At 49.2% G+C, this 15577-nt stretch overlaps 1 protein-coding gene across 3 annotated transcripts in view; it reads right to left on the reverse strand.

Annotated features, from left to right (window-relative positions):
- Positions 1 to 15577, reverse strand: part of ATXN1 (ataxin 1) — a 245872-nt gene that overhangs the window by 8103 nt on the left and 222192 nt on the right. For all 3 annotated transcript variants that reach the window (XM_060023597.2, XM_060023599.2, XM_069541081.1), the window contains one exon: positions 13240 to 15292. In XM_060023597.2, the coding sequence (XP_059879580.1) occupies positions 13240 to 15132 (1893 nt within the window). In that variant the 5' untranslated portion in view covers positions 15133 to 15292. The remainder of the gene's footprint in view (positions 1 to 13239; positions 15293 to 15577) is intronic.

Here is a 15577-nt window from a genome sequence, read left to right on the forward strand (position 1 = left end):
CCAGTAAAAAAGTCATTGGGTCAGGATCAGGCAAGGGTGTTGGCCAGACATTTGAACCTGGTGTTTGATGCTATTTCCCCCTAAGGATATCTGTACATTCCAAAGTGGGGCAGTTAAAGTGAGCTTTGGGTAATCTCAAGAGCATGGGAGGTGGGTTTCAGCAGGCAGGGGAATGGAATTCAGGGTAAGCCACAGGAGGGTACTCCCTCAAAGCACTGAATTCTAGAAATAAGGTGAAGCAGAAGCAGACAGTTCCTCTCAATGTCTGAAGCTCAGATTTTAATCATCTCATTCATCCCTAAAATTAAATTAAGGTCTTGAATTATTTCCACAACTTTTCAAATAAAAGACGTTCAATTAAAAAAGGGGGAGGAGGTCCATGAGCAGACGAGATGAATAAAAACCAGCAGAAACAACAGATAATATACACAGACCCACAGGGGCTTCTAATATAGAGTCACCAGATGTAGACTTTAAAATGACTATGTTTACAATATTTAAGGAGATCAAAGACAAAGTTGAGGATTCTGATAGAGAACTAGAATCTATTTTTTTAAAAGATCCATGGAAATTCTAGAATAAAAAAAAATACAGCCACTAAAATCAAGAATGCAATGGATTTTACCACAGAATAAACATGGTTTAAGAGAGAATTAGTGAACTGGATTTTTTAATTATAGAGATTTAGAAGAAACTATACAGAATAAAACATAAAGACAGAAGGATGGCTAATACAGAAGAAAGGGTATGAGACATAGAAGACTCATTGAGAAGACCTAACAGACACATAATTTGAATCCTACAAGGAGGAGAGAGAGAAGATAATGGCTAAGAATTTTCTGATACTGATAAGAGACAATAAACCACAGATGCAAGAAGGTCGAAACCCCAAGCAGGAAAAATAAAAGGAAATTCTCACCTCAGCAGGTCATAGTTTAACTGCTGTAAAAATCAAAGTCAGGAAAAGAAAATCTTAAAAGCCCCCAGAACAAAATATACATTACCTCCAAATAAGCAAGAGTTAAATTTATAGTTGACTTCTCAATAAAAATAATAGAAGCTAGAAGACAATGGAATATCTTTAAAGTATTGAAGAAGAACTGCCAACCAAGACTTCTACACTGAGCAAAAAGATCCTTCAAGAATGAAGGCAAAATAAAGACATTTTTTCAGATAAATAATAACTGAGAGAATTCACCATCAACAGATCTGCATTAAAGAAAATACTATAGAGTTCTTCAGGTAGAGGAAAAATGAATCTAGATGGAAGTGTGCAGATGCAGGGAGGAATAAAGAACAATGAAAATGGTAGATGTGTGAGCAAATTAAAGTAATATGGTTGTCCCTCAGTATCCACAGGAGATTTGTTCTAGGACTCTCCAAGTACACCATAATCCAAGGATGCTCAAGTCCATTATATAAAATGGCACAGTATTTGCGTATAACCTACGCACATCCTCTGTATACATTAAATCATCTACATTACTTAAAATACAATGTAAATGCTATGTGAATAGTTGCCTGGGAACTATTCAAGTTTGAGGAAATTCAAGTTTTGCTTTTCGGAACTTTCTAGAATTTTTTGCCCATAAATATTTTCAACCTGTGGTTGGTTGAATCCGCAGATGTGGAATCCACAGATATGCAGAGCTGACTGTATTGACTAAATACAAGAATACTGAAAATGTTCTGTTGAATTTCATACACAGGCACACATACAGAAACATAAATAATTAAAATATCCCACTTTAAATGTAGTGAATTTCCATGTAATTTCCATGGATTGTGGCTTTTCTACTTAACCGTTTTATCTTTTTTTGATAACTATGATTAATCCAGTTTTAGGTACACTTTTTGAATGGTATACTTTATTTACTCCATAGAAGACCTAAGTGTTTTTAGAAAAAACAACTAGAATGAATTTATATGGAAGCCTATTACTATAGTGTGTATGTGAGCATGAGTCCATATAAATGTGCATGTTATCAGGGGGAAGTTTCATTGTTCTGGGTTATCTTAACGTAAAGAGAACGAAAAATTTTTGAGTTTCTACTATGTCAAACATTCAGGTACCCACTTTACAAAAAGCATTTTGTTTGATACAATATACTAAGTGAGAAAAATACTGTTGTTCTAATTTTACAAATAAGGAACTATAGTTTCAGAGAGATTAAATCACTTGCCTAACGTCATGACTATATACTGATGGAGTTGGAATTTAATCCCTGTCTCTTTGGCCCCCAAACCCATTTTCTTTTTCCTATGTTCCTGATCTCTGCCCCTGTGAACAAAGGTATTGTAATACCATCAGAAGACACGACCTTAACATTTCCACTGCTCCAAAAGTGGGGAATGTTACTTGAAATAAATAGGATCCAATGACCGGAGGTCATGGATTTTTTTTCCTGATACAAAAAGTTGTGAAATAGCATCACCCTTATTACATCTACTATGCAAATCAAGTCTCTCTATATAAGTGTCATGAGGCTGATACAGAACTACATTCACATCACACATATATATTTGCATGTACATACGTACAAATATACTTACAAGTAATAGTATCGGATGGGGATGCCAACTGAGTTCCAAGTGGGAGGACCAACCTGGAGCTGGCTCCATAAACCCTGTCCCAAACCTCTTAAAGCCATTAACATCATACACTGAGCAGAGGGAACAAATCCTACTTCAAGTGGCGACTGTTTGTCTGCATTTCCTAGATGATCCCCTGCTCTTGGGCAGAGTCTCACTGACAGCCCAACACCCACTAACGAACAAGTTCTCGCTGTGTGAGCCATATTATACACATTCCTCAGAGCAGCCAATATTCATGTTCTGAAAATAACTTCTACTGTATACAAATCTATTCGAAGACTTTCACATGTTGCCAAGTATCTGCAGACTCACTAAGAAGAAATGGCTTCAAAGCCTTTGTGACAAGTAACCTTACTGATGACTCTGTAAGCTGTGATATAGATGCACATCCTCCCCATTACATTCACCATACTTTGGGGCATTTTGAAAGCCCTTCATTATTCCCCGAACTATGAAGGCAGGTCTTAGAATTAAATGCTGTGAGACGGTCGATAGCTTGAACAGCCTACTTAAAACTTCATGAAAGAAAAGTGATGAGAGAGAATACATGAGAGCGCTGCAAAGAGCCAATGATAATGGGATTTATTTATTTATTTTGGGGGGTACGCGGGCCTCTCACTGTTGTGGCCTCTCCCGTTGCGGAGCACAGGCTCCAGATGCGCAGGCTCAGCGGCCATGGCTCACGGGCCCAGCCACTCCGCGGCATGTGGGATCCTCCCGGACCGGGGCACGAACCCGCGTCCCCTGCATCGGCAGGCGGACTCTCAACCACTGAGCCACCAGGGAAGCCCAATAATGGGATTTATTTTAACCTAGAGAACTTTGGGCAAATTTTCTCTGTCACTCCAAAGGCTTGCCTTTGGTCCCTTCCTCCTAAATTCTGGCTTGTCTTCTCCCAGAAGTGATTTGCCCTTCTGGGAAAAGAATGTCACCCCCTCAGCTGGGTCCACACAGATCAGGAGCAAAAGATTCAGGTAAATCTGATCATTGTAAGCAGTGGACTGGATGGCTCAGGCCACATGTTATTTTTCTCCTAATTATTTACCCTTGCTAATATTTATCCTCACGAATATTCTTCCCACCCTAATTATGTAGCCTGAATTATCTAGATAATGCACTTTTTTTTTTTTTGGTCTGCATATATGTGAACTAAAGTAAGTTTTTGCCCTTTCATTAGTAAAAGTTAAACTCTTGTTGCACATATCTCAAATAAGCACACGAAAGTAAGTCATAATAAATCTATTTCAATTTCGTATTTAGGTTTGTCAGAAGGACATAAACATTCTTAAAGATTAACTGATCATTAACAGTTAATGAACAAATCCTACCGACAGATTTTTCGGTGAGAAAAATGGTTGGGTCTGTCCTCTTGAAACTCCCTTGGAGAGGAACGTTATCTGCCTCAAAACATGTTGTCAATGCCAACGGGTACTATCTTGATGGTAGGATTTTGTGACACGATGTCACTTTAAACCAGAAATGAGTCTGAATTAGTTGAATTTGAGGTCCATGTGGGTCTCCCTCTGGGTGCTGAGAAATATTATTGTGTTCACACTTGAGGTTTTGCAGTTTTAATAAAGTTCAAAATCTAACACTGAGCACCTGCGAAGTGTTAGGGACTTACTGTTTAAGACCTAGTACTTGCCTTCAGTGAGGAGCCAGAACATGTATGCAAAACAAGTGACTTCACCAGGGCATTCGTGGACACTGGCAACCATGTTACCTGGTGATGCCCACTTGGATATCTACGGGCAACTCAAACTTAACGTGTCCCAAACAGACCTCTTCATATTCCCCTGCCCACTGGCGCCTCCTGGGTTCCTCCCCACCTCTAGGGGCAGCGTCCCCATTGTTCCAGGGTTCAGGTCAACGGCCTGGGCATCATACTTTACTCGACTCCTTCTCCCAGACCACACACATCCAAATTACAAGCAAATCCCATTGGTTCTCTCTTCCAACTACAGCTAGAATGAGACCATTTCTCACTGCTTCCACCTCCACAGTCCTGGCCAAGCCAGCTTCTCTCACAGGGAGAAAAAGCCTCCGTGAATAAGCCTGGCGTGGTCTGCATCCCACCCCCTCCTCCCTGCACTGTAGTGACACTGGTCTCCCTGTTGGTCCTTTCACTCCAAAACACTCGTGCCTCTGGGTCTGTGCATCTGCTATTCCCTCCATGTGGAGTCTGTTCTGCCCTGTGTCCTCCCGTTCCCCTTCTCAGAGACAGCGTCACCGACCGCCTATTTAAAATAACTACCCTCCGGGCTTCCCTGGTGGCGCAGTGGTTGAGAGTCCGCCTGCCGATGCAGGGGACACGGGTTTGTGCCCCGGTCTGGGAAGATCCCACATGCCGTGGAGCGGCTGGGCCCGTGAGCCATGGCCGCTGAGCCTGCGCGACCGGAGCCTGTGCTCCGCAATGAGAGAGGCCACAACAGTGAGAGGCTCACGTACCGCAAAAAAAAACAAACAAACAAACAAAAAAAACTACCCTCCATCCTTATCTTCCCCACCCCCACTAGGCTGCTTTACTTTTTTCCCATAGCGCTTATTATCTTTCGATGCATTATTTTGTTTACTTCCATATTTGTCTGTTTCACCTCTTCCCATAAACTCCCTTAAGACTATATGTTCCGTGGGGGCTGAGATATTGCCTGCTTTGCTTGTTGTTCTATCCCCAGGGTACAGAATACTTCCTGGCATGTAACAGGTGCTCAGTACAAATCGGAAAGACTATGCCTTCCACGTGTCAAAAACGCCGCAATGGCACTACTGGCCAACAGAGGTCAATGTTTAGACGCCGGAGAGGCTCTGCCTGGCCTTGCTGCCACCAGCCAGGACTAAACTGGGCTTACAATCCTCCCCAGGGAGAGGGGCTGCGCCCTCCCTGGGTCTTGCTGCTCAGCCCCCAACAGACAGCTTTCCTGGGTGAGGCACAGCTGCCTCACTCCACGTTCCCCCGTCAGTCAGATGCTGAGCTCACCCTGATTTCACTGAATCACACTTCAGTTACTTTCTCTCCAATCTTGAGGTTCCTTTTTGCTCTTTCAGCCATGCTAATAACCATTAATTCACTTTATGATCTTGTGGGGGTTCAGACAGATTAAACTCCAATGAAAATAAACTCATGGGGGCAGTACCATATAAAGTCAAAGCATGTTACATAACTCCTGGCAGCTCGACACAGTCCATTTTTTTTCATCCCATAAATATATCCTTTTCCAAACACTTTAAGCAGTCTGGAAGATGAAATGGGAGCATGAAGAGCCTTTGTCCTGGTGTCAGCTTGAGGCCCCTCTGCCTTTCATCTCTGGATGTCTTGTATCCAGCACCTCTCTTTTTTAGGAGTGATCACCTCCCATCCTCCTGTGCCCTTTTCCCGCCCTCCTCCGGCTGCTGCAGGCACGCCCGTCGCTCACCACTGCTCCAGAGAGAAACCTGCCCTCCCCTCCCTCCCTCCAGCCCCGCTAAACCAACTCCTCTAAAACGATCACCTCCAGCTTCCATTCAGGATGAAGAAACCAAGACAGGGAGGCAACACATCCTCACTGCTGGGCTGATAATTATTTATTCCATGTCACCTTCCTGTGTTCAGCAAAATTCCTTTAGCTACTTAGTTAAAGACTACTGTATCTAAACAATGCATGCATATACGCATACTTATGCTGTTTGGTTGTACTTTTCAATGGTAGATTGGTGCTATGTCTATATACACACATATGTACGTATATACACACATATGTACGTATCACCAAAAGCAAGCTATAAAGAAAACAAAAGGTCTGTTGCTTAACTTTGTCTCCATTTTCCTTCACGAGAATCCCTGTTTTCACATATGCGAAGGGCATCTGTTTTACAAAACGTCTTTGCTTGAGCCTATCACAAATGTACAAATTCTGCCTGCATCTGGGAGCAAGGACATCGCTCAGAAGCTGGGTTTCAGTGATGACGTCTTGCTCTTGGTGAAATGATTACATTGGGAATCCCTAACTTTGTCTGCAAGTGAAGTTCTTGGTCCGTTTCACCTGCAGAGAAAAGCCAGTCTGCTTTCCTCGAAGGCCAGTTTGCACAACCACATTCCACACATCAAGAAAATCAGAGAACCCTGGAACAAAGACGGAGGGGCTGATGGAGAGCCCCATTCACTTCGACGTTGAAAGATCATTAATAAAAAGTCACACCTCTTCAATCGAGTGTAAGAGCGTCGGTGAGTGTTCTATTTAAAACATTTCATCACATTCGCGCTAAGCCTGACTCAGTCTTTGGTGGAAGTTGTTTCATTGAACCCACATCCCCGCGCAGAGACACCTCCAAACACAAACCCCAAGTGACGGATGAGCTAGGTTCTTCTCGCATTGTCGCTTGGCTCCCAGGGCCTCCACGGGACCCATGCAGCAGGTAACCAGGGCAGGTCTGGGGCACACGGGTCTATCCCACTTGCCCTCCTCCCCTGGGGTCTTAAAATGTGTGCCTGAAAGAACTACGGCATGTTATTTAGGGCTAAAAAGAAATGAGCTCTCAAAGCCACAAAAAGACACGGCAGCACCTTAAACGCATGTTGCCAAGTGAAAGAAGCCAGTCTGAAAAGGCTACATACTATAGGAGTCCAACTGCAGGACATTCCGGAAAAGGCAGAACTACAGAGACGGAAACAGATCAGCGGTTGCCAGGGGTGTGGGGTGGAGTACCGATAGATGAAGCAGGAAGGATTTTGTGGGTGGGGAAACTAGTTTCTAGGACACTGGGAGGCTGGATGCGTGCTATTACACATTTATGAAAACCACAGAATGTACAGCACAGAGTAAACCCTAATGTGAAGTATGGACTTTAGTTAATAACCATGTATCCATTTAGCTTATCAATTGTCACAAGTAAACCACAAAAATGCAAGATTTTAATAACAGGGGAAACTTCAGGCATCTGGGAACTCTCTGTACTTTCTGCTCAATGTTTTGTAAACCTGAAACTACTTCCAACAATAAAGTCTATTTTTTAAAAAGCTATAAACATCAAAGGTCCTAGAGAATCTGCTTCAGTAAAACACGTAATGGCTTCCCTGGTGGCGCAGTGATTAAGAACCCGCCTGCCAATGCAGGGGACACGGGTTCGAGCCCTGGTCCGGGAAGATCCCACATGCCGTGGAGCAACTAAGCCCGTGCACCACAACTGCTGAGCCCATGCGCCTAGAGCCTGTGCTCTGCAACGAGAAGCCACTGCAATGAAGAGTAGCCCCCGCTCACCGCAACTAGAGAAAGCCCGCACGCAGCAACGAAGACCCAACACAGCCAAAAAAAAAAAAAAATCCTCTTTGCCTTTAAATAAATAAATTAAATAACACATGTAAGATCCCCAAGCCGGGGGCACTTACATCACACACAGGCTAAAGGAGAGCATTTTTCTTCTTTTGTGGGGAGGGGAGGGAACACACACACACAAACAAAAATGTGTTCGACACCATTTCTCTGCTGGAGCCTTTCTGGCGTTAGAACTGAATGGATTCTCACCAATCACTGGACCCCAGGCCCGGTAATGAGCTCTGCTTTGAGGGAAGCCACTACCTATTTTCTGATTCATTAGGGTTCATATCCACCAGGCCCTACATGTAAAATGTCTGGCAAGTTGGTTTGCCTTGGCTGCTAAGGGACCACACAGGCTTCTGCGTGGCTTGCGTGAGGGCTCTGGCTATCTTTAGGCACCAACTAATCCATTAACTGCATAATGCTGCCACTGATGGCTCACAGAAAGCGGCAGTCAAAATAAAAAATAGTGGAATGAAAGAAAAGCCATCAGTAGACACGCAGCGATCACGTCATTATAACACACTGTAAAGGCGTGCGTGCGCACACACACACACACACACACGCGTGCACACGCGTGCACACGTGTGCGCACGCGCGCGACAGTCGGGAGAAGAAAATGGCATGGAATACGAAGCAGCCGCCAAGGAGGTAAAAGGAAGTAGTCACCTTCCTGAATCTGGGACGCGACAGACGGCCCTAAGAACAGACGGAGGCCGGCACTTAGGAAAAACGCAGTCAACGACCAGTGTCACCCCAGAGCAGCTCACAGATAAACTGTACTACAATTCTGACAAAATGTCGTGTACTCTTCAGAAAAGCTGAGCCTGGGAAGAATGAGATGGAGGCGTTGGGTGGCTGCTCAGACAGAACACTGTTTGCCAGATGGAAGCCCAGGGCCCCCCAGGGGGCGCCATCCCGGGCAGGGGGTCCCCCGGTGGGCATGATGCTTAGATCCTCTCTGCAAAAGAAAGGGGCGCGAGCCCGTTTCTGCACCGGTCCTCTTACTGATGTGCAGAGTGGACCACCCAATGACCCCTCCAGTCCAGCTCACGCTCAGGAAAATGCAGACTGTGTCACAGGCACACAGGCTAGCATGAGGTCACGGAGCCTTCCTCAGAGAAGCAGCAGGATGGGTACTCCTGGGCCACTCAGGGGAACATGCCACAGGGACAGAGGCAGCGTAAAAGGGCTCACTGTGCTCGCCGGAAATGGTCAGCCTTCTTTCTAGACTTTTCTAAACTGTCTCTCCTTCCACAAACTCTTTGGAGAGAATGAAGCCTTTTATTCATTTTTCAGAAGCTAACCTTTCTCTTCTCAGGGCCAAAGTCACCCAAGTGGAAGCAGGGAAAGGAAACTAACATTGGCGAGGGCCTACTACGTGCTACCTACTGTGCTGGTTCCTTCGAACGTATTTTCTTGCATCCGTCTGACAAACTTCTTTCTTTGCACTACGGCATAAACTGAATGGAAGGCTCACACGTAATTTGTACCGTGAAGTATGTGTGCACTGATCTGTACATGGTTTGCACAAGCTCCAGACTGGTGGATCCGGGTCCTGCATTTTCTGACCAGCTAACCTGCTTCCCACCCAAGCAGACCACGCTCCATCCTCCAGCCGCATCACACCGGCTCCCACGTTGATGCTATCACCTGGGGATCCCTTCTGGGACTCGCCACGGACTAAGGAGACCACGGGTGGCTCTGAAGAGGCTTCCTGTGGTGCGCACAGGCTAACAGACAATGCCTGGGATGCCCTTTTTGTTCTCCCACGGCACCGGCGTGGGGGAACTCGGATGCAAGGACGCTTTGCCTGGGCCGAGAAATACTGCACTGGGTAGGACAAAACCTCACGGGTGGTGACGAACACGCAAAAGCAATTTTCTCCTACGCTGCCTCATCTGGAGCTTTAGCTGGAGACCACCCTGGAGGTGTCTTTCACACAAAAATAATTCGGAATTTGGCTCCTGAAAACAATGCCCTCAGTGAAAACTCCCTGGGCTCTATCAGGGTGGCTTTCCTTCCAACGAGGTCTATGCGCTGATTGTAAGCATGAAGTCAGGGAAGTTTCCCTTTATGTCCCCCCTTTGGTTTTTGCTTAGTGGATGCTAGTAAATTTTATAACACCTGTTCTGCACGGTAGGAAAGCAAGGGATTACAAAAACGAGAAGAGGCCCAAGATATGATCTTGTATAAGGAATCATTTGCCCATTTTAGCGATGAGAAAACCCCCAGCTCTGAGAGGTGAGACCACTTGCCTTGCAGCCAACCAGACCCCAGGCTCGTGGCTTCTCCCCACCAGCCACACTACATTCACCGGGGATGCCCGTGGTTGGTTATGAAGTCAAGCATCCCTGTGGTCCTGCTTCCGTGCAGGATTTATGCCTGGGGTCATAGAGCCATCTGTCCTCTAGCAAACCACCCCTTCCTTCCACAACTTCCCCAATCCAATTTGTGAGTTTGCTCATTAAGTGCAACAATTTGCATGTTTCTAAATCTCCCTGTGGGTGCAAGTGTTAGTGATTTCGAATCCACTGAGCAGACAGACCAGGGGAGAAAACCCCACCGAGTGCCGCTGAGGATGGAGGGAAGTCCTCAGCCCTCGGAGTGTAAATTAAATCCAGGCCTTCGTTTTCTGTCTCCCTTCCCTCTCCCCCTCTCGCTTCCTCTGCTTCCCTCCTGACTCTGCTCCTGTCACTTGTGGTAAGCACAGCTGGTGGAGTATTTTAGCTGTGATGACGTCAGCCTGTTTCTGATAGGCTTTGGGGGTAAAGTGACAAATCACTGGTGGTGTCGGGGCCCCGCACGTGTGTCTCTACAGCGTGAAACTCCAGCCACCCTTTGGAGCCGAAGCCACAGACCTGTGAGCAGACCCTGACAAACACGCGGCCTTCTTATTTGCACCTTGGCTGTCAGCGAGGAGACTGGTGGTCTGGCGATGGGAAGGAAACGAGACTTCCCACATGGAAGCCGACTTCACCATCGTTTAAGCGTTCACTCTGCAAAGGATCCAGCGGGGCAAACAGAGAGATGCTTCCTCTCTAAGAACTGCCGGGTCGGGTCGATGTGAAACCTAGAGGTCTGTGAAGCTCCTGATGACTACGGAGGCTGCCAGGGCCTTGGAGATGAGCCCTCAGCTCAGAGCTGCTCTTTACTGAAAGAGATGCTAGGCCGGAGACAGCAGCATTTTCAAGATCACCCCTCTTTCCATGCCTACCTCTCTTCACAGTAGTGCTTTAAGGATTAAAAGGACCATGAAAAAACATGTTTACTTCTCCTTCTTGTTTATTTTCCAGGCTTCACCTGGGGTCTGTTAAAAGACAACTTTGCTAAAGACAGCTTGTTCTTTCAACTAGTATCCATCCACCCCTAATCCATGTAGGACAGTGGGAGTGAACAGAAACTACAGACGGGTAGTGAGTTCTAAATAATGATGCCCTTTTCCAAATATTCTCCTTTTTGCTATATATATATATTTAAATCAGAACTCTGAGAAATCTTTCTTGGGCCTTACGAAAGGCTACAGCAACATCTCACCATAAAAAAAGAAAAGTCTTCGGGGCTAAAAGCTCCTGGCAACACAGGTCCCCTGATATCGTGCACGATCCCACATCCGGACATTCACAAGCAGTTCTGGAAAATGCTTTGGAAAATCGGGCTCCCCTACCTCACTTGATCTTTTTCTTTTAAATATACAAAAAACAATTCAAACCATTAACTAGTTTATTTTCTTTGAATGTCCCAAATACCAGCTATGCCATGACCATTTTTCAACTCATTTCAACCTGAAGGAGGTGCTGTCACATCTGAGTGTTTCAAAGTCCTGAGTGAGGGGCTTCCCTGGTGGCGTAGTGGTTGAGAGTCCGCCTGCCAATGCAGGGGACACGGGTTCGTGCCCCGGTCCGGGAAGATCCCACATGCCGCGGAGCGGCTGGGCCCGTGAGCCATGGCCGCTGAGCCTGCGCGTCCGGAGCCTGTGCTCCGCAATGGGAGAGGCCACAGCGGTGAGAGGCCCGCATACCACAAAAAAAAAAAAAAAAAAGGCCTCAGTGAAACCATTCCCAGAGGGAGTGAGTCTCTACCATCCACCAGGGCAGTTCCTGGCCTCAGGGCCAAACCTGATTGACTCCAAGCAAGCTAGGCAGTGAAACTGCTGTTTCGTACACATGGGCAGAATAAACGCATTCAAGTGATTTAAGAAACTGGAGAAGAGTGGACTGAAGGAACCCATGGAAACGAAGAGAGCTCATCACAGTTCCAGTTTTAACATGACTCAGCTTGGCTACATCTGGTCCTTGGGGTTCCTATATATCAGAAGTCCAGGAGCTCACCTGGGACAGCCCTGACTTTGCAGACGATATTAACCACGCCTTTCATTCTCTATATCTGATGCTTTGACATCCTGGGGCCTTGTTGACTCTGGATGGACTGTGCCTCCCTGGGTTAGCTCATTGCTAGAGACAGCTGACAGCTCACCTGCCTGGGAGAACGTCCTTCATATGCAAAGCAAACACCCACAACCCAGCTACCTCCTCTGTGGAGCTTTCACTCTCTGGGCCACTGTCCACCAGCCCTGATCACCCCAGGGCCAGGTACCAGACACCCAGGGACAGCTCCTGTGCCCAGGGCCTGCTGAAATGATTCCAACTAGCCGATCCGAAGTCTGCCTACCCTGCCTCACCCACTCCTTCCCCCTGAAACCACGATCAAGGCTCTTGCCCATGGTTTCTCAATCTCAGTGCCTCCTGACTGACCCTGGTGCTTCCCCACGTGGCCCCACATGGCACGACACAAACCCTCCTCTTGGCATCTGAGTATAACAAGCTATCTTTTCAATGGCTGTTGTATTCTCATCTGCTGGCCTCACCATACCTAAATAATAACAAAACCTACATTTTACAACAAAGACATGTCATGGGGTGTGGCCACTCTGGGCACTTAACGTTCTCACCTTAACCAGCACTGTCCTTTCCTGACCAAAAGAAGGGGGGGGAGGGGAACAGATGACTTTTCTTAATCAGGGTTCCTCATCTAAACCACAGAACAAAAAAATAGCTTGAGTGGCGATCTTCTTAATTGTCCCAAGAACGGTACCTGACCAGCCCCACTCTAGACACAGAGAAGTTAATTCATTACAAACAGCAGGTGCTTTGGTGTACGAGGGCTTAATTCTCTTAGAGAACGTGGTTGGGAAACGTGACGAGTCTAACTTCCAGGTGTGAATAAAAACCCTCCATCATCCATCCCCACAGCCACTGACAGGTCTGCCTCTCGGAAGAAATTCACTGCCGGGAAGCGGTGAAGGTGGTGCGGCGGGGTGTCCCCCTACCTGTGTGATCCGGATGAACGTTACCTGTGCTCGGTGATCCCCGACAGCGAACTGTATCACGGCGACGCCCGGGCTGTGGCTGTCCTCGATCCTCTCCACAGTGCTGGAGTCGATCTTCAGGTCGTTGCTGATCTCTGCACTCTGGATGAAGTCTTCCGTTTTTAAGTCCTCCACCTTCTTCAGCTCCCCGTTGGCCAGCTGGATGATGGAGCCTTTCATGAAGTAGGGAGGCAGCGTAGGGGGCGCGGCTGCAGGGGATGCCACCGACTGCACCACGGGCAGGTGGATCTGCGCCTGCACCATGGCTGGGTAGGCGGCCTGGGTGACCAGGGCCTCGGGGCTGAAGTTCTCGCTCTTGGGAAGGGCGGTGGTGACGAATGTGTGAGGCACTGCAGCAAACTGGGGCGACGACGTGACGATGGCCGAGGCCGCCCCCGACCCCTCCATGTCAGCGCTGCCCACAGGGATGAGCAGGGGCTGGGTGCCGGGGAGGACCAGGTGCGGGGGCAGGCCGCCGGCGTAGGTGATCGCTTGCTGCTGGCTGCTCAGGTAGCCGATGACGGGTGGCTGAGTCCCTGCGTAGAAGGCAGTGGCCGGCAGTCCCACCGGGAGGGGCTCCGAAGCACTGTGTGTGGTCTGAATGACCGTGTGGGGGGACAGCGTGGCGACGGCGGCGGCCTTCACGCCTTCAGGGCCCAGGGCCTGCTGGGGAGACAGCGCGTAGGACCGGTGCCCGGGCTTCCCTAGGTGCAGGCCGCTTTTGTCGTTGAGGGCGGAGGGGGAGGCCTCTCGGTGGGTGACCTGCTGCACCTCCAGGTCGGCGGCAGGGGTGCTACTGTTGGGCAGGACCATCACAGAGGCCCGCACCCCGGAGGAGTCGCGGCTGCCGTAGTCGGCAGGGCTGGGGTGGACCACCACGTGCCTGGACTCGTACGGGTGGGGAACGGCCTTGCCGCCCGCCTTCACCAGGCCCAGGTCGGCCGCGGTGGGCGCCCCGTACCTGCGGCCCTTCTCCATCTCCCCGTTCAGGATCTCCTTGGCCTGCGCGCCCTGCTGCAGCCGGCTGCTCTCGGCTTTCTTGGTGGCCTCACGGGTGACAAAGTGGCTGCCGGAGTCGGTGTACTGCACGACGACCTGCGGGGAGGGCCCCAGGGTGAGCGTGTGCGGGATCATCGTCTGGTGTGGGTGCAGGTGGACGGGGATGGCTGGCGGGGAGGCCGGGCGCGCGGCGCTCTGCGGAGAGCTGGAGATGTGCATGTACTGGTTCTGCTGGGTGGGTGGTGGGGACCCGGGGGGCAGGAGCCCCGCGGTCCTGCCCAAGTGCTGCTGCTGCTCAGCCTTGTGTCCCGAGGCTTGGCTCAGGCCGCCCATGTTGGCCAGCAGGGTAGAATAGGCCTCCAGCTGGGAGCGCTGGGATGGAGTGGCGGCCCCCGCGGCCGAGGCCACCGCACTGGTGACGGGGCTGGCCGTGGGGGAGATCAGCTGAGAAGGGATGAAGCCGGCGTAGGGCCCGCCGTACTGGGAAGAGCCGATGAACTGTAAGGTATGCGGCAGGTGGGCGTACTGCACGGGCGACACCGGGGCCCCGGACTGCGGGGGCGGGTACGCGGGCATCGTCGTGGTCGCCGGGACGGACCGGGGCGCGCTGGGCGGGGAGTAGTCCAGCCCCGCGGACAGCGCTTTGTGTAAACCTATTCCCTGCTGTAAACCGAGCTCTGCCGGGGGCCCCGCCGGCCCTAGCCGCCCGCCCGCGTGGCCCCGGCCGCTCGCGTGGCCCGGGAGCCATGCCACACCCTCCGCGCGGTGGTTGTCGCTGGGCACAGCCGTGGCCTTGTCCTCCGAGGGCCGGCTGGTGGCGGGGATCTCGCGCTTCTTGGGAGGCAGGCATTCGTTACTGCGCTCTTGGTTGGATTTCATTTTTCGCCGTCCCCCCTCCACGGTGACCGTTTCACTCTCTGGCTGGCTCTGCTTTCAGTCTGATAAACGGAAAGTCACATTTGATTTCTGTAGGGGATCCAGGCTCTTCATGAGGAATCATCTCCCTGTGGGTGCGATCCGCCAGCAGCCGCCCTGGAATCTGGGAAAAGGAAGAGGGTCGGGACAAGGGGAAGAGGAGAGGGAGGAGAGAGGCGATCAGAACATCAGCACCGGAAAAGAACGTCCTCCTCGAGATTGAGACTAAGCTTCTGGTGTCAACGTGAATTCCAAACACACCCCCGCCCCCGCCCGTCCCCACATTAGAGCAGGTAAAACGCTGGCCGGCCGCACTGTTTAGGACGTCAGCAAGATCATCACAACATGCAGCAAGTCAAAACCTCTTTTTTATGGATTTAGCAAGTCTCCTAAGACACCTCTCTCAAGA

Source organism: Delphinus delphis, chromosome 10 (assembly GCF_949987515.2).
Source record: "Delphinus delphis chromosome 10, mDelDel1.2, whole genome shotgun sequence".
In the NCBI taxonomy this organism is placed as follows: domain Eukaryota; kingdom Metazoa; phylum Chordata; class Mammalia; order Artiodactyla; family Delphinidae; genus Delphinus; species Delphinus delphis.